The 18,189-nt window shown below is 47.6% G+C and overlaps 1 protein-coding gene across 3 annotated transcripts in view; it reads left to right on the top strand.

Moving 5' to 3' along the window:
• SAP30BP (SAP30 binding protein) overlaps positions 1-18,189 on the top strand; it is a 37,206-nt gene that overhangs the window by 3,333 nt on the left and 15,684 nt on the right. For 2 of the 3 annotated variants that reach the window (XM_058704429.1, XM_058704428.1), the window contains exon 3: positions 1,047-1,094. The exons of the other annotated variant lie outside the window; for it this stretch is intronic. In XM_058704429.1, coding sequence (XP_058560412.1) covers positions 1,047-1,094 — 48 coding nt within the window. The remainder of the gene's footprint in view (positions 1-1,046; positions 1,095-18,189) is intronic. 3 annotated transcript variants of the gene reach the window in all.

Here is an 18,189-nt window from a genome sequence, read left to right as displayed (position 1 = left end):
CCCTTGGACTCACTGGCACCTGACAGGACAATTCAGTCTCAAACTCATCAGTATAATCTGTTCAAGTCTCGCGGGTGATGTTTATGTTAACATCCAGGGCGCTATTTATGCTTGGGTTAAGGTGTAGCTCGATTGAAAAAAGCAATTTCAAATGAAACTTAATTTTTTTTCCTGGGTGTTAACTTAAAAGGCTTTTGTGCATTGGGGTGTTCTGGAAGCAGATGTGGATATAGCTACCTAATAGGGTAGCTGATCGTTGACCTTCACTGGCATTCAGTGGAATGGTGGGCTAGCTTGTGTGAGGCCAGTGCACGCTTTGGAGAATGCCTTGTTCACATGGTGCTTTGTGTCAGGCAAGCTGTTTGGATCAGGAACAAGACTGGGGAGAACGGGTCAGTGGCAGTTCTGTGAGAGCCTGGATGGAGGCAGGGTCTGCTCAGCTGAGACCCAGGAAAGGCTGGCTGTTGCTCTTTAGTCCTTCCCTGGGTCACTTGCCCTGGTCATTTGATGCCTGTCTTCCTGCTGTTCATGTAGCTGTGAATGTTCCTGGGCTGGAGTGCCGGGGTGTAGTTATACGTGGGTCATGGCACTCCGACCGTGAACAATGTCACGGTAGATCTGAGTCCAATATATTTGTGTGTGTGAAAGTCAAAGAAGGAAGAAAGGTTCACGTTCCTGGTTTTAAATAATTGATACTTCATTGAAAACACTATGCCCTTTTTATCCTGTGGGGCCTGGTCTTCTTTTCTGAAACATGACCGCCTTTTTCCATTTTTATATATGTGATTTTTAATCTCAGGCATTTTCATCGCTGTAGACTGTGGCACTGCTGGAGTAACGACTTTGAGCTGCTAATGTCCTCCCTCCCCACCCCCGGAACATCTCCTTCTCCCCTTCTCTTTCTCTAGTTCTGGGTCATAGGGCAGGGGAGGGGTTCTTGGTGGGATGGCCCAGGCTGGGTAAGTTACTCCAGCCCCTAGTTATGCATGTGAGAACCCTAAGGCCCACTCCTTTAAGCTTAATCCTCTAAATTCTTTGTCTTGTAGGAAGATGACGATTCAGAGACTGAAAAACCTGAGGCTGATGACCCAAAGGTATTTGGTGTTGGCTGTGGTGGGGTGGCTGGATGTGAACAAGGCATTGTAACATTATGTCTCAGTTCCTGTGTCTGGTCAAGGTTGGTCCCACTAACACACCCTGCAACCACGTGTAAATTTTCTGGGATGAAACTAGCTTTCTAAAGAAGCCTGGAGGTCACCATGGAATGAGGAAGTCCTGAGGCAGTTTGGATTTCCAGAAGCACAGATAGTGCCTTATCTCCAGACTAGAAAGGGGAGAGGCCTGGCTGAGTATAGCCACCTGGCTGTGCTCTACAGCCAGGTGAGCTTGGTGGGGTCACTGTCCCTGCAGGTGGGTTAGACGTGGGAATATTTCTAGAATCAGGAAGCCCTAAGGGCTGCCCTTTGTACTCTTTAGTCATCTAGGTCAAAGTGAGGTCTCCCCAGCTGTTGGAGAAGCTGCACCTAACTCTTACTTCCTCCGGCTGGTACCCATCCACTCTTGGGTAAACAGAATGGTCTTTCAGGTGTATCCTTCTGATAGTTCCTTCCCAGTAGCAGCTGAGAGTAATTAAAGACATTTCCTGTCATGCTCCCTGACCTATTGTGATGATGGTTAAGATCTCATGCCCCCGTCCCCTGCAAGTAGGCTTACTGTGCTATGCACTGGGCATCAGTATAACTGTGCTTGTTAAGAACGCAGTCTTTAGGAAACATTTCTCTTTCAAAGAGGAAGTCTTAGTTCCATCACTCTAGGCCTGGGAAATACGGGCCGACTTTTGTGATTAAAAACTGCTTTGAAACCAACTGAAGCCTTCAAGGCAACGTAGTGAAACTCTAGAAAATGGTCCCAAATTGTAATCAAAATGGTAGTATGTCCAAAAATACAGTTCAAATTTGAACTGGTTCTGTGTTTGGATAGAACTGTGGCGACCATTGGAATAAACCCCGTGAAAAGCTGTGGATGATGCAGATAACACATTTCACCAGGAAAGGAAGTTTGGGCATCAGCATGCAGAAAGAAGAGAATATTGAGCCCTAGGCACAGCAAATGTCACTCCTTTCTGTGCCAAGTAAGGAACCCAGGCTTAACTCACGCAAGCACTACGAGCAGGAGGGTGGACATGTGGCCTGGATCACAGGTGGCCATACCTCTGCTTGGGCTCGCAGAAGGAAAATGGCCAGTAGTAGCAGGAATCTTCTGTCTTAGTAGTCGGGAGTGTGTGGGCCTTAGAGCCCACGCGTGAAGTGAACCCGAGGAGCTGCCAAGTGCTGGGGCTTCAGTGTGAAGGGAACGGAGGCAAAAGGCTCAAAGGCCTCCTGGGGAAGTTGGCTGGAGAGAAAGGTGCAGGTACTTTACTGTCAGCCCTTCTGGAAAAAACAGCAAATCCCCTGGGAATGAGGAAGAACAGCCAGGGCTGGGGGTGAGGGGGACAGAATTGGGAAGTTTGTTGATGTGTCTTCTGCTCAGTCTTTCTTGGAACCACATGAAGGTTGGAAAGACACGTTTATACTTAACCCCTTGACTGATGTGCTTTACTGTATTTCATTCAGTCATTTGAACTTTTAGTCTGGTTGTAGAATGAAAAGCTTTCTGAGACAGTTTTTGTTCTTAGGGAGCCCTTGGAGAACAGGACAGAACCTACTCTCACAGTAACTTGACATAGTTCTTTTGGAGGCTGAGTGTGGAAGGGGTCAGACAGAGCTCTCCCGCTCAGAGATCCTCAAGTCCAAAAATCATGAGTGTTAGTGGCATCTCCAAGGACTAGAAACAGTCCCCAGCATGAGTCTTCTGTGCTCCCATGCCTTAGTCCTGGCATTGGCTTCCTCTCTTGCCCTGAACTGGCATCAGACTATCTTGAGGTAGTGGCCTAGACCTCAAACGCCTCCCAACCCTCCCTCTACTCCGGATCTTTTCTGGCGCATTTAATTGGCTTTTAACAATATTTTTATCTTCCACAACTTGAATTTTGAATATTTCTGCCTTCGGTATGTGAAATTTCTAACAATAAGAATAGGTCACCAGGATGGATTAGGGGTGTCATTTATTTTGGTTGTGAATGGATTGATGTCATAACTGTCTTTTCCACCAGATGGCACTCCTTCCTGCCTTGGCCTTTTTTTTTCTTTTTTCTTTTTTATTTATTTTGAGAGAGAGAGTGCAAGTGAGGGGGGCGGGGGCAAAGGGAGAAGGGGAGAGAGAATCCAAGCAGATTCTGCACTCTCAGTGCGGAGCCCGACAAGGCCTTAACTATGAACTGTGAGGTCATAACCTGAGCTGAAATCAAGATTCAGATGCTTAACCGACTGAGCCACCAGGCACCCCGACTGCCTTGGCTTTTTAAAATCTGCTTTTGATTTTTTACTACAGCAGTTCTCAAAACATTTTGGTGCCTTTACATAATTAAAAGCTGAGGATCCCAAAGAGTATCACTTCATTTAAAATTGAGAAACATTTGGGGTGCCTGGGTGGCTCATTCAGTTAAGTGTCCGACTTCGGCTCAGGTCATGATCTCGTGGTCCATGGGTTCGAGCCCCACGTCAGGCTCTGTGACAACAGCTTGGAACCTGGATGGTGCTTTGGATTCTGTGTCTGCCCCTGTTTCTGCCCCTGCCTCACTCGTGCTCTGTCTCTCTCTCTCTCAAAAATAACATTTTTTTTTTTAACTTGAGAAAATTTTTAAATATTTTTTTAATGTTTATTTTATTTTATTTTTTTTTTAATTTTTTTTTAACGTTTATTTATTTTTGAGACAGAGAGAGACAGAGCATGAACGGGGGAGGGTCAGAGAGAGGGAGACACAGAATCTGAAACAAGCTCCAGGCTCTGAGCTGTCAGCACAGAGCCCGACGCGGGCTCGAACTCACGGACTATGAGATCATGACCCGAGCTGAAGTCGGGCGCTTAACCGACTGAGCCACCCAGGCGCCCCTTTAATGTTTATTTTTGAGAGAGACAGAGACAGAGCGTGAGTGAGACAGGGGCAGAGAGAGAGGCAGACACAGAATCCAAAGCAGCATCCAGGCTCTGAGCTGTCAGCAAAGAGCCTGATGCGGGGCTCGAACTCACAGACCGCGAGATCATGACCTGAGCCGAAGTGGGACACTTAACCAACTGAGCCATCCAGGCGCCCCTTAAATATTTTTTTGAGGTTTATTTATTTATTTTGAGAGACATAAAGTGAGCGGGGAAGGGACAGAGAGGAAGAGAGAGAATCCCAAGCAGGTCCACACTGTCAGCACAGAGCCGGATGTAGGGCTCGAACTCACAAATTGTGAGATCGTGACTTGAGCCAAAACCAAGTCGGACACTTAACTGAGCCACCCAGGTGCCCCAGATATTTATTATTTTAAAATAATTAAATCCATTACATGTTAATACAAGTCACATTTTAACAAAAAATATTGCTGAAACCAAAGAAACTGAAACTAAAAACACAAAGACAGGCATTGGGTCTTCTAAAGGTCTAACATCCAGTTTAACGGACAGCCAGCTAGGTTCTCTTAAGTGCTTCTGCGTTCAGTCTATTGCAGTGCGTTGTTTTGGTTGAAGTAGTTAAAGAAAATCTGGCTTCACACACAGGGCGTTAGAAAGAGGACAAGTATCTTAATAGCCCTTTAGGTGATTGTGAATCTTCTTCTTTGATACTAGATCAGAACTCAACAGGCAGTGGTTTCCTAAAAATTAGTTGCACTGTAGGATGTGAACCCTTCTCAGTGAACTTTCTGTCGTCTGCTTCGTTAACCTCCACGGGTCTGCCTCGCACTCTCAGTGGCTCTTTTGGCCACACTGGTATTGCATCCTCCGGCACTGGTGACGTGGAAAGTGTTGGTTCACTGAGATCTCCAGTGACGCATTTTGTCTTACAATATCCAAAAAATTATATTTGTTAATGACATTACCTATCTTATCAGACAAGCCTTTAAGTATTGGAAAGCTGTCTGCTCCCAGTGGGGATGTATACATTTTCTAAGATGCTAGTTTTTACCTGAGATCTTGAATTGCTTCATTTTTTTAGGAACCGTCTGCCAGTTACTCAAATCTGACTAAGCACCGTCATTCTTTCAAGTAAAAATGGCATTCTGTGAAGAAAGCAACTAGATCAGCTTGTAACTCCCTCACTTAAGTGCTTTTCCTTGAGGTAACCATTGGACCTCAGTGAGCAGCAGAGGTGTTTATGTGACCTCTCATGTCATCACACAAAATGCAAAAAAATAATAATAATTAAATTTGTACTCAAAGGTCAAGACTTAATAAGGCGAATCATTTTTACTGCTTCCCCAAGGCTATATGTATATATATATATTTTTTAAACTGTATTTATTTTGAGAGAGAGGGAGAGAACCAGCGGGGAAGGGGCAGAGAGAGGGGACAGAGAATCCGAGGCGGGCTCTGCCCTGACAGCACGGAGCCTGATGTGGGGCTTGAACTCAGGAACCGTGAGGTCATGACCTGAGCCGAAGTCAGAGGCTTAACCGACTAAGCCACCCAGGCACCCCAGCACCAATGATATTTTTAAGTGAAATTGGCTTTTTTGGTAACTGAGTGTCCCTACGGCCAAAACTCAGTGCAGCTGCCTTGATTTGTTCTAAAAGGCCAGCAGTTGCCCCCCATTGCTCCTGCCAGTGTAGAACAGTGAAAAAGGCAAGTGATGTCTTAGTACTAGGAAAGTAGTTTTGACCTTACAGACCTCCAGGGGTCCACAGATCAACTTTAAAAACCACTCTTCTTCAGAAGCCAGAATTTTGGGTCAGTCATACTAAGTAGTTGTTTGGTGACTATTTCCACTGCTCTGTAAGTGTCCAGTGAGCTGTCAGCCCTGCGGGACCTTGAGCTGCCGTGAGGGGGGTAGCGTATCCAGAGTAAGACAAGACAGCCCCTCTGGGGTGGAAGTTAAGGTTCTGGAGTCATAGACCTGAATCTGAATTCCAGCTCTCCTTGGAGAAGTCCCTTAACCTCAGAGTTTGCCACCTGGGAAATAGGCCTTTTTTTTTTTTTTTTAACATTTATTTTTTGAGAGAGAGAGAGAGAGAGAGAGAGAGTGTGAGGGAGGGGCAGAAAGAGGAGACAGAGAATCCGAAGCAGGCTCTGCACTGTCTGCACAGAGCCCAACACGGGGCTTGAACTCACAAACTGTGAGAGCGTGGCCTGAGCCGAAATCGAGAGTCAGTCGCTTAACCAACTGAGCCACGCAGGCGCCCCAAAAACAGGCATCTTCAGAAAATCTGCCTCATTCATTTTACGTGAGTTAACTGAGTAAACCTGAGTTGGTAATAGTGTTGGCATGTCCATGTTCAGGAGCGTTCGTTGCAGTGACCTATGCTTGCTTCCCAGGCTGGTCACCCTGTCATTGGGCTTGTGTGGGAATATCGAATTCCACATTTAGAAACTGGAATGCACTCAGAGGAGAGCGATCATGAAGGTGAGGGGACTGGAAACCACATCACATGAAAGCTGGGAGCTGGGAGAGGCAACCAGGGAGGAGCCTGCATTGTTATCTGTTGTTTGGAGGTCTGCTAGAGGGACGGGAGGTGGAAGCCACGTGCTGAACTTGAAGCAACATACAGAAGAATTACAGGGACCGCGTTTGTCTTCACATGAAGAACTTTTTGTCATCTCTGACCAAACATGGGCTAAGCTGCTTTTTAAGGTAGTGAGCTCCCTGTTTCTGGACCTTTTTCAAGACAAATTTTAAGAAAGCATTTGTGAAGAACGTCCTAAAGAAATTTGGGGGTTGGGGATTAGACTAACCCCCCAAACAGTTTCCTGGCTTGAGTATTACGGATAAGCCAAGTTGAGTGTTCCCTAACTTATTGTCTGCCACCTTTAGAAGGTACAAGTGTAGAGTACAAAGACTGGAAATTGCCCTAATTTTTATCACTCTGATGTTTGGGGATACCTCTGAATGCAAAGTCCCATATTTGGGGGGTTGAGTAAGAAGTGATAACTCCCGGGGTGCCTGGGTGGCTCAGTCTCAGGTAAGCATCCAACTCTTGATCTCAGCTCAGGTCTTGATCTCAGGATCATGAGTTCAAGCCCCGTGTTGGGCTCTGTGCTGGGTGTAAAGCCTACTTAAAGAAGAAAAGAAATGATAACTCCAGACTCACCTCTAGAGAGAGCCTTTGGTCCCGATCCATCCACCTGAGGAGGAGGGATTGAGCTCTGGGTGGCTGAGTTTGCCCTTAACTAGAGAAAAGATGGTGGCTGAGCATTCCATGGGAGGCAGAATGCTTCGACACTTCTGTTCCGTCATGTCTTTTCCTCTAACTTCAATTTTCTGGTCTTACCTCCTCAGTAAGCAACCCGACTCAGCCCGACTCAGATCTGACTACTCAACAGAAGGTGGCACTGCTGTCCTAGAAAAAGTCAGAGCGGAAGTGGCAGACCTCTGTTCAGCTCTTTAATGCAGGGACAGGGGTGCCAGATGGCTTAAGTGTTTCCTCCATCTGTTTGCCCTTGGCATATGGGCTTCCTTTTCCCACTCTCCTTTGTCTGTGTTCTACCTCGGTTGCCCTGGAACGTTTTCCCTTGTTTATTTTTTTCCCCACTCCCACAGTTCCTGTGGCTGAAGGTATTTCCACTGGCTTACTGTCTCTGACACACCCTTCCTCTGAAAACAAACACGGGCATTGATGACCTGGCACGGGAAAGCTGGAGCAGCCCGTTGCCAGCTAACTGGGAGGGCTGGCTTCGCTATGTGGGGTGGGATTGCTGGCCTCCCTGAGGTGTTGCAGTCCCAGCTTTGACCCAGGGAAGGAATCCTCTTGGCCCAAAGAGCAAACATCTGTCAAAACAAAATAGCCTCTCTGGGTCAAGAAGGTGGCATCGGGTGGGGGAGAAATGGTTCCGGCATTTTTTAAAAGATGTGCATGCATAATCCTAGTTAAGACAAAACATTTTTAAGATTCTTGGACCCCGAAATTAGTGCAGAAATGTGAGTTCACACCTTCGAGCCAGGCTAGTGGACTTGGACTCAGAAGACCTGGGTCGAGCACAGGCTTGGCTTCCCTCCAGCTGTGGGACCACAGGCACATAGCTTCGGCTGCCCTCGGCTCATCTCTGATGCCCGCTTTACCAGGTGATGGGATAGCTGCAAGAAAGGATGCATAAGGCCGTGTTTTTCACAATCTAAAATGCAGTTGTTGGCACTCCTTGGCCTTTTAGGCAAAACTGAGTCGGGTCAGATGTCCTCATCCCGTATGTCAGAAGTTGTCACATTTTCTCAGTTCGTAGCACCCTTGGCGTCTCAGGAATTTTTCACAGAACTCCTAGGCCAGGGGTGCCCCGCTGGCTCAGTCAGTGGAGCGTGTGATTCTTGATCTCTGGTTTATGAGTTCAAGCCCCATGTTGGGTGTAGACATTACTTATAAATAAATCTTTAAAAAAAAAAAGAAAGAACGAACTCGTAGGCCAAAAGAAATACCTAACAATTAGCTCTAAAGAATCAACACGACAATCCTCAGAATTTGATAGCCACTTGAAAAAATACACATGAATTTGTGTGGTATCTGATAGATGTTGAGTAATGCTGTGTTTTCCTTGAAATTTCATGTTGTGTGCACCTTTGTGAATTTCCTGTAGCTCCCTGGGGGTGCCTTGATGGCAGTTTAGGGACTGTGTTGGTAGATCGTCTCTGAGTTCCAGAGCAAAGGGACTTGATGAGTCCTTACTTACCCTCCCCAGAGACCTTGGCTTGGCCAAGTAAGTGGGTCTCACCTTTGGTGACTGTACATAACACACTTGAATTCCTTTAAGAAGGTCAAGTGTCAGTCGCCAAGTGTTATTAATTGGCTTGCAGTCTAGAGGAAGGATTTGCTTTGGGGTAGAGCTGACTCCGTAATCTCCCACTGCTTCTCTTCTCCAGCCTCTCCCCCTACCCAGCATTGTTACTGATCTTTGCAAGTTTCAGAATGCTACGCCTGCGGACTGAAAACTGCCCAGGGAGCTTGTTTCCGACGAATTCGTTACAGACCACTGATTTTTTTCGGAGAACTTTCAGGAGCCTGCCGGCAGTTGCACGTGGGCAGCGCTTCCGGTTGAAACCCTCGATTCTCTGTATCAACCATGTAAGGAAAGAGGCTCTGGAACATGTGCCAGCTTCTTCAGGACTGCCACAGCACACGTTTTCCCATTTGGGCTTTGAGCGTGTTCACTCTACCTCCAGGACTTTGAAATCAGAGAGGGAGATGCTCAGGCTTTTCATAAGCAAGCAACATAGGGTTCTGTTCATCATGAAGGACACCCAGAGGGGCGGATTGTATGGTGTGCTTAAGGATCCACGAGTCCCTTTGTAGCCTTCACGCATGGGTCATCGTGTGCCTTTGCTGGGTGAGCTCTGGGAGAACCCACACTTGTGGAATGGTCTACTGAGAATTATTTTTCAGGATGGTACACCGAAGGTTATCTGTTAGAGCAAAAACTTGGGCTTTTTCTTAGAGTTCTTTGACTTGGAAAGAATTGCATGGTACTGTTTTTCTGGTGGTTACCTTATCAGGGGTTTGTTTTGATTTTATTGTCAAATTATTATAATAGCAAGAATTGAATATTTTGAAAAAAAAGTCATCTAATTCCACAGTCCTCTAACAGGTGTCCTATTTTCCTTCTTCCATCTTTTTGTTTGTCTGTATGATAGCGTACATATATTTCTATCTGAATATTAAATGTTTTCTGTGTTGTTACAGTCTGAGCAATTATAATAGCAGGACATAACTGAAAATTAAAAGCTAAACACTTAGGGGTGCCTGCGTGGCTCAGGTGGTTGAGCGTCCAACTCACAGTTCAGCTCAGGTCATGATCTCATGGTTCCGTGGGTTCGAGCCCTATGTCAGGCTCTGTGCTGACAGCTTGGAGCTTGCTTGAGATTCTCTCTTCCTTTCTGTCTCTGCCTCTCCCCTACTTGTGCTGTCTCTGTCTCTCCCAAATAAATACATACATACATAAATACTTTGAAAATTAAAAAAAAAAACAAAAAACTAAACACTTAAAGGGTCACCTAGATGGCTCAGTCAGTTAAGCTGCCGACTCTTGATTTTAGCTCAGGTCATGATCTCACAGTCAGTTTGTAAGTTTGAGCCCCCATGGGGCTGTGTGCTCACAGCGTGGAGCTAGCTTCAGATCTTCTGTCTCCCTCTCTCTGCCCCTCCCCTGCTCATATGCGCATGCTTTCTCTCTCAAAAATAAATATTTTTTAAAAAACCTTTTTTAAAAAAGCTAACCACTTAAAAATTGTGTGGGATGTGAGTTATATCTCAGTGAAACTGCTACAAGAAAAAGGGTTTTGTTTTTTTGTAATTTTCTAAATGCCTTTAAACGGGAATAGTAAGGAAAGGTTGCGATCCACCAACTTTTTTTCTAGAAGTGAGACCAGTCATTAAAACACTCTTTTTTTTTAAAGCTAATTTACTTCTGAGAGAGAGAGCAAGAGAGAGAGTGTGAGTGGGTGAGGGGCAGAGAGAATCCGAAGCAGGCTCCATTCTCTGAGCTGTTAGCACAGAGCCCGATGCAGGGCTCGAACTCAAGAACCACGAGATCATGATCTGAGCCAAAGTCGGTAGCTTAACCGACTGAGCCACCCAGGGACCCCTACACTTTCTTTTTTTTTTTTTTTTTTTTATGTTTACTTATTTTGAGAGAGCACGAGCAGGGGAGGAGCAGAGAGGATCCCAAGCAGGCCCCACGCGGAGCCTGACGTAGGGCTTGATTTCACGACTGAGATCACAACCCGATCCAATATCACAAGTTGGACATTCAACTGACTGAGCCACCCAGGCACCCCATCAGCCCACTTTTTCACATCAATTCCCGTGGAGCTAGATAGAATAAAATAAGAGATAGTACATTAGAGTAGCAATAAAAGTATTTGTAGCTATTATTGAATAAAATACCATGTAAGCGGTTTCTTTCCAGTTAGACTCTGGTGGACGGAATACATGCCGTGCTCTTTACGTGGGTCAGAAGGAATAATGAGTTCCCATTACAGTCATCACGATTGTTCACCCAGTACGGGATGAGGGCTTAGTGGTAGTCAGGATTTGGTAGCATTCCTTCTGTCAGCACCCAGGAAGTCCCTAGGCTAAGGACAAGGGTGGTGGCACCCACTTGGTTGTATGATTAAGTTTTCAGGACCAGTTGTTCCATTCAGATCAACTCAGACATTACTCACTGGAGCAGTAGGGCCTCTGGAGCTGTTGGCCCTGATCGTTATAGTTAAAATAACTTGCGGCTGTCTTCCCCTTAAGTTGAGAGCTTAACACTTCGTTTGCCCTGTGACCTGCTACAGAGTCATCCCTGAAGAGGTCTTTTTCCTTCTTGGTCTTTGATGTTGGCTTCCCCGGTGGTTGAACCAGAGGCTTCCTAGAAACTGTCATTATCTGCTGCCTCTTAGTTGAGAAGGAGATCAGAAGTTGGGAAGCAGTTATAACTAGGCTTTAGAGTCAGATAGACTTGGGTTTGGGTCCCAGCATTGCCACTTCCTGGGCAAGAAGCTGCTTTGTTGTGCTTTGCCTCGGTTTAGTCATCTGTAAGGTGGGAATAATTAACATCTGCCTCGTGGGGTTACTGGGAGTTTTGGATAACGTATGTTAGTTTTTAGTGAGTTCTCTTGTTTAGGGTGTGTGAACGAGAATGTGTACTTGGTCCCTCCATCTTGGTTTTGTCATCCTACCTTCTCCCGCGTTCTGCCTCCCATATGTACCCCATAATGCTTTTGAGTGCTGATTAGAAAAAAAAAGTTACAGCATGACTCACCCAGGACCAGAGAAGGAAATGGCCCTTGACCATTGCTGGATTGGGAGCCATCCACTCTTCTTGCTGGAAGTTGTAATGTGACCTCTGAACTGCTGAGAATGCTCAAGCCTTCTTAACATTTCACGTTTCCTCGTTCTCGTCCCAATGAATGGCCAAATGGCCTTCTTTAATCAGGCTAGGGTCGCCCTTGCGCAGGTGGGAGACAACAGAATTTCCATGCTGAGGAGAACACCCCCCAGTACACGCTCCCAGCCGGGGTCTGTGGTTCTAAGTGGTGACCTGATATAAGAAGCAGACGCGACTGAGGTTGGGAGAGGGGGAGGGTGCACGCTACGGAAGTAGCTCTTTTGTTGTCCAGACTGAAAGAATTCCAAGCTACGTCCTGTGTCGAGCTGCCTTCCAAAGAAGGCCTGGCTGCATCTTAAGCCGAACACTGCTGGTGGAAAGGGAATCGCTGCAAGTGATCTCCGGCAGAGGGGAACGGCCATTAGTCTCCCTCTGCCCTCCCCTCCCCTCTTGGCTCCACCGAACTGCCAGCAGGCCCTCTTGACTGCACTCGCTCCTAGTCACCTGAGGATCAGACTCCCAGCAGCCTCACCCCGCTCCTTGTGGTTCTGCAGCCGGGGCCTGCGCATGCCCGGTCGGCCCGCCTTCGGCCATGCAAGCCCCAGCATCATTCTCCCCTTCGGGCCCACATGCCATGGATTACTAACCAAGGTGTGGCTGGGTGCCTCCTTCCCTAGTCAAGATTTATCTTTTTGAAAAATTCTCTGATGCAGAAAGCAAGCTACCCGCCCTTCGGGATCCAGCACTTCCCACCTTCCTTCTGTGTTCTGATCCTTGTCTCCTGAAATACTGCCGTGCAATTTCTGGGTTCAGTGTTCAGTAGAATTTTGCTCATTTGCATTCCTAACTTTGGAGCTAGGTACATTTTTTCTAAGCAGTGCCTGAAAGATACTGGCTTTCCTTTTAGCCCCGTAGATGGTTCATTCCTGTTCCTGCCAGTGTGTGGATGGAGACCAGTTTGCATTTCTAATCTCCTGGCTTTCTGATATCTCAGTAACTTTTGCCTTATATCTTAATCTCACACCTCAGTTTGGTGGCTGACCTCTCAAGCAGGATAGTGCTGTTGTGATTTGGTGGCCCTGTTATGTGTCACAAAGACTTCACTTTTCTGTCCCCAGCCTCACAAAGCTGTTTCCCTTTGTCTTGGCTGGCTCCAAATCCTCCCACCCCTGCCCCCAGATAACAACCTGAAGCACAGAGACACTGTTTTTGTGGAAAACCTTTCAGAAAAAAGTGCACCCTGGCCCGCCACTGAAGGCTTAATTCAAAGTCTTGATGTGAGGTGACCTCTGTGCCTAAGCACAAGCCTACCCAGACACCCTAGGTGTTAAGAGAGGAATGGAATGGCCCTCTCTGAACATCTTCTGTGACTTTCAACAAACCCAGAATCTTCACATCTTGACTCAAATGTGAGATTACACTTGGGATAGTCCGATAACAAAGGCTCCCCTTTGGAGATGGCTGCTGGCCAGAGCCTCGCGTTGACATCGAAGTCTGGTTGGTTTCACGTGGCCGAGCGTCACACCACACAGCAATGTCGGCTTTGTTGAGCTCGATGTTTCAGAAGAAACCGTTCCCCCTTTTCTTCAGTCTACAAGGCCAGTTCTAGGGCTGGCTTCATTTGTCTGAGCGGGTGCCTCTTTCACCCTTTCCTGTAGAAACTTCTGCTTGGGGAACTGAGTCTTTCCCATCGGTGAGCTGGGGGTGAAGGTGAGTCTGTTGGATCCAAAGTGACCCCGCCAACTTGCACCCATTTTTCTGATAAATTGAGTGTCTCCATCCCCAGGTAGGCAGTGTGCCGTGGCAGTGACCCAGTCCTGGCCAACAGGATACAACTAAAGGAAACGTGCTGGCGACCGGCTTTCTCAAAGGCTCCCCTGTGTGTGGTGTGGGGTAAAACAGGGCACGGACGCTGGGCATCCGTGCCATGGAGGGCTATCTCCTTGCAGCGTGGGGCTCGGTGACTTCTGCTGAGCCCGGGGATTACTGGCAGCCCTCAGCATGCCCCACCCTTGTCTGTCAAACCACAGTAACTTTTTTCCTGCAGCTTGGAGGTGTTTTGACAAAAGTCCCAGCGTTGCTGCTTTCTCAGCACCTGAGCTGACTCCCACGCGTGTGTCAGTTTGATGCCGTCAGGGGGGCTTCCTGGGCCCACTAGTCGTATCTGAAGCCGCAGCGTTGTCCACTCACACTTCATGGGGCTGTGATGACAGTGAAGTGATGTTTCGTTGAAGTACTTAGCGGAACACCCAGGATTTCTCCCCAAGATCGGGTTGTGCTCACATCGTATCCCCAGTGTTTGGCCCGTTGCCTGGTACGTAATAAAGGCTCAATCGATTATTTGTGGAACAAATAAACGGACTAACTCTACAGTAATTCTGTCTTTTGTTTCAGGATTCGGAGCGACAAGCTAGATTTAAGGGTTTTTTAATTCAGTATTGATGCCCCCACCACCTTCTTCCTTCTGCCTGTCATCAGCCTTGTATCACACATCTGGCCCCTTCTTAGTTCCTGTCCTGCTGCCTCCCTTTCCGACATTGAGTTGCATGTTGGAGCTGACTGGGGCCTAACTGGAGTCTAGGGGGACCGCACTGCAGCTGAAGGTGACTGTGAAACACCTAACCTGGGCTGAAAAATGGACCACTGGCCACTTAGAAAGGAGAGTATGTCTTTGTACGTGTGTGTGTGTGTGCGCGTGCGCGCGCGCGCACACACGCACGTTTCATCAGTGTTTGAGCACCTGTTGTGGGCAGGGCATTAACCTGCAGGTGCAGGGACACAGTGATAACTAAGACCGTGAGTAAGAGCCCAGAATAGAGCGAGGTCCTCATTGGCCCGGTGCGGGTGGGGCAGATAAAGGCTTCCTTGAGCCGAGGACTGAGGTCTGAATAGGGCTTACTTTCAGCAACAGTGGGGAGGAGGTGTTCCAGGGAGGGCCTTTACCTGGGCCCTGCTCCGGCTCTGTGCTAGGAGGAGAAGGAGGCTGAAAGGGCCTGTTGGGAGTCTCCCAGGGCCTCAGGCCACAGTAAGGAAACTTTTTTTTTTTTAAGTTTTATTTATTCTGAGACAGAGAGAGGCAGAGAAAGAGAAGGAGGGAGAGAGGTTCCCAAGCAGGCTCTGCACTCTCAGTGCAGAGCCTGCCACGGGGCTCGGACTCGTGAACCATGAGATCATGACCTAACCCGAAATCGAGAGTCAGACTTAACTGACTGAACCACCCAGGCGCCCCAGTGAGGAGTCATTTTTTTTTTTTTTTTTTTTTTTTTTTTTTTTTTTAAATTTTTTTTTTTTTAAATTTTTTTTTTTTTTTTAATTTATTTTTGGGACAGAGACAGAGCATGAACGGAGGAGGGGCAGAGAGAGAGGGAGACACAGAATCGGAAACAGGCTCCAGGCTCCGAGCCATCAGCCCAGAGCCTGACGCGGGGCTCGAACTCACGGACCGCGAGATCGTGACCTGGCTGAAGTCGGACGCTTAACCGACTGCGCCACCCAGGCGCCCCAAGGAGTCATTTTTAAGTGAGATCTCACTAAGACTTAATAACTACTTGGGAAGTGCCAGGTCTGAGAGAAGAGAAGATTTAGAAGGCGTTGTTTTATTAATCTGTCTCCCCAGCTGCCACCTGCTTTTAAGATGTAGGATTACATCATCTATCAGAAAACGTAGTCCGTAGTGTTCTTCCCCCAGCAGCACGGAGAGACTGCCCTCTGCCCTCTGTTCAGAGTACTTCCTCTGTGCCTGATGCTTCCAAAGCTGGGGTAAAAAAAGCAACATTTAGATTTGGCAGAATCCAGCTGCTGGAGGCCACATTGCTTTGTCTCCAGTTGGACGCTGGACCTTTGAGCGTGCTTTGTGGGGCTGGCTCGGGAAGGATTGATGAAGTGTTGTTGGCTGTAAATAAATCTCCATTCTCTCTACCAGGATCTGGTACTTCTCTGCTGAGCAAATCCTCCCAGCTCAAATGGCAGCTTATCCCGTGTCATGGAGCCATATTGTTTCTACTTCCTTCCTCTGCTCCAGTCATAGTTTCTGGATGGCTGGACTTTTTTGTATTCTCTGCAGGGGAACCACATTCCAGACTCTACAGTCCCTGAGAACAAGGCCCCTGTTGTGGCTGCTGCGTTCTTACAGGTCTCAGACATAATTGATTAAGGAACCAAAATTGGCAGGTTCAGATCATTGTTCTTCGGGGCCATCCCTGGCCGGTCAAGGCCACTTCATGTCCTGCGCCCTAGTGAGGCTTTAGGCTCAGGTGAAGCCTGGGGAGGCTGGATGGGTGTGGACAGTCGGGAGGTGAGGCCTTGCCTCAGCATTTGTTTCTTTGACCAGCTCAGCCCTCCTTTCGTGCCTTTCCCGTGGTCTCACGTGGCTTCTTCAGAAGCTGTGCATTTTGTTTCATTTTTCTTTTTGTCTTAATTGGACTTGAACTGGAACGCTGAAGTGTTTACCTGGCCTTTTCTCCCAGGAGCTGCTAGGTGAGATGCTTTGTTTTTGCCTGCCTAGTGAACTGGGGGGAAACCTCTCGGCCTGCTGAGTCTGGGGGCCAAGCTCTCCTGTATACAGGTCTGTCCAGGTCTCTGGGCTGTGGGGCTGTGGGTTCCATGCCTCCCAGCTGACTCAGACTATAGTCTGGCGCATAGATCTGGCTGAGTTCATGACTTAAACCAACTGGGAATATCCACCTGGAGGCCAGAGGGTTGGATTCATACAAGTCAAGACAGGCACCCCCTGTGCGTTCCAAAACACCGCTTTGGGGCAAGAAAAGGAACAGTGGTTTCTTGTTGCTTTTTACTTATATCCTAACTGTTCCCTTCCTGCCTCCTTAAGGGCATAGTGAGAACCTATAGCCAATTTTTTAAAACTGCTGTCTTGAACGGCTGGCAGTTTAATAATGTGGACCTTCCGTCTCTCTCCTTAGCTCTGTCTTAAATGCTTCATCAAATGGTTTTCTTGGCTGGCTGCCAGGGTAACTAGCATGGGTGTTTGGTTCGTTTTGTACTGAATTCCTGGTATCTGAGGCATGTCTGGTAGGAGGGTGCCTCTCTGGGTCTTCATCTCAAGTGTGGACCACCTTTGCCCTCAGTCCTGTCTTCCCCTGAGGCTGCTTTGATTGGATGAAACTTGCCTCAATGGACAGTTGAGCGTAAATGGTCCTGAAATTTATGCATCTTTGGGGTATTTGACAGCCATCCTCCGTGGTCTCACCAGACACCCGAACTCTCCTTCCTTGCTGACCTTCCTTCAGCATTGTTTGAAGTCCTGGAATCATCCCCCTTTGAAGAACCCGTGAGACTGTGGCTCCAGGCCCTTTATTGTGGAGCTTAATCAAGCCTCCTTCTCATGCTCAGGGCAGGATGTGGGGTTAAACTGCTTTAGGATCCAGAAGAACCTGGCTTGTTGGCTTTCTTCTTTGGGGGCACCTTTGCACAGTGACATGTGTCCGGGAGCTCAGCAGGCTCACAACCTGGCTTATTTGTGTCTGAGGAAAGAAGAATTATATTCTAAAGCCTAACAAGATGTGGCCACCAGGAGGCACAGATTCCCGTGGTCTCATCGTCTGGGGCCTTAGGAGTCCCACCAGTGTCTGTGACATGGAGGAGGGATCTGAACAACCACAGTTTCCAAAGTCTTTCCAGGAGAACTTTGTGCAGAACTACATGGCTTCCAGTCTGTGGTGGCTCATTTATGTTGTCACTTTATACACTTGATTCTCTTAAGGCCAGAGAATCTTGCACTTGAGTTAGATCGATGGTTCATAGGTTGGCACTTTGTTTGGAGGGATCATGGGGCTGAATTCCACTGCGGGGAGGGGCTTGTCCCTGGGGATGTTGAGTCTGGGATTGAGTAAGAGCCCATAGCTCCGTGGGGCTCCAGGTACACTCTGGACACACCCCATCCGTGTATGTGTGTGCATGCGCACATGCGTGTTGTAACATTAAAAAAGCAAAAGACTAGACTAGTTAGCAAGTTGAAACCCACCATCAACTTTATTCCTTTTTGTATTTGTGTAAAATGATCGATTTGAGGAATGAGGAACTAAGCCAAAAAAGGAAAGTCTGAGAGATGAAGGGATACCTCCCCGCCGGTGACTTTGCTCCATCTTTGGTTTTCTCCCTGAGACCTGCCTCAGCAGCCTCAGCTCAGCCAGGCAAGAACCTTGTGAAACGTGGGAATCCCCGTCCCTCCCATTGCTGGGGGCACAAGCTTTAGGAGGCCGCAGTGGCTGACAGCCTTTCACCCTGCCCCAGGAGCCTTCGGGTAAACAAGTATTTTCCTCTTACAAGAGACACTTCGTGTTTGGTGACTAACTTCCTGTG

The sequence above is a fragment of the Neofelis nebulosa genome, chromosome 16 (assembly GCF_028018385.1).
Source record: "Neofelis nebulosa isolate mNeoNeb1 chromosome 16, mNeoNeb1.pri, whole genome shotgun sequence".
NCBI lineage: Eukaryota > Metazoa > Chordata > Mammalia > Carnivora > Felidae > Neofelis > Neofelis nebulosa.
This window is presented reverse-complemented; position numbering and strand designations above follow the sequence as displayed.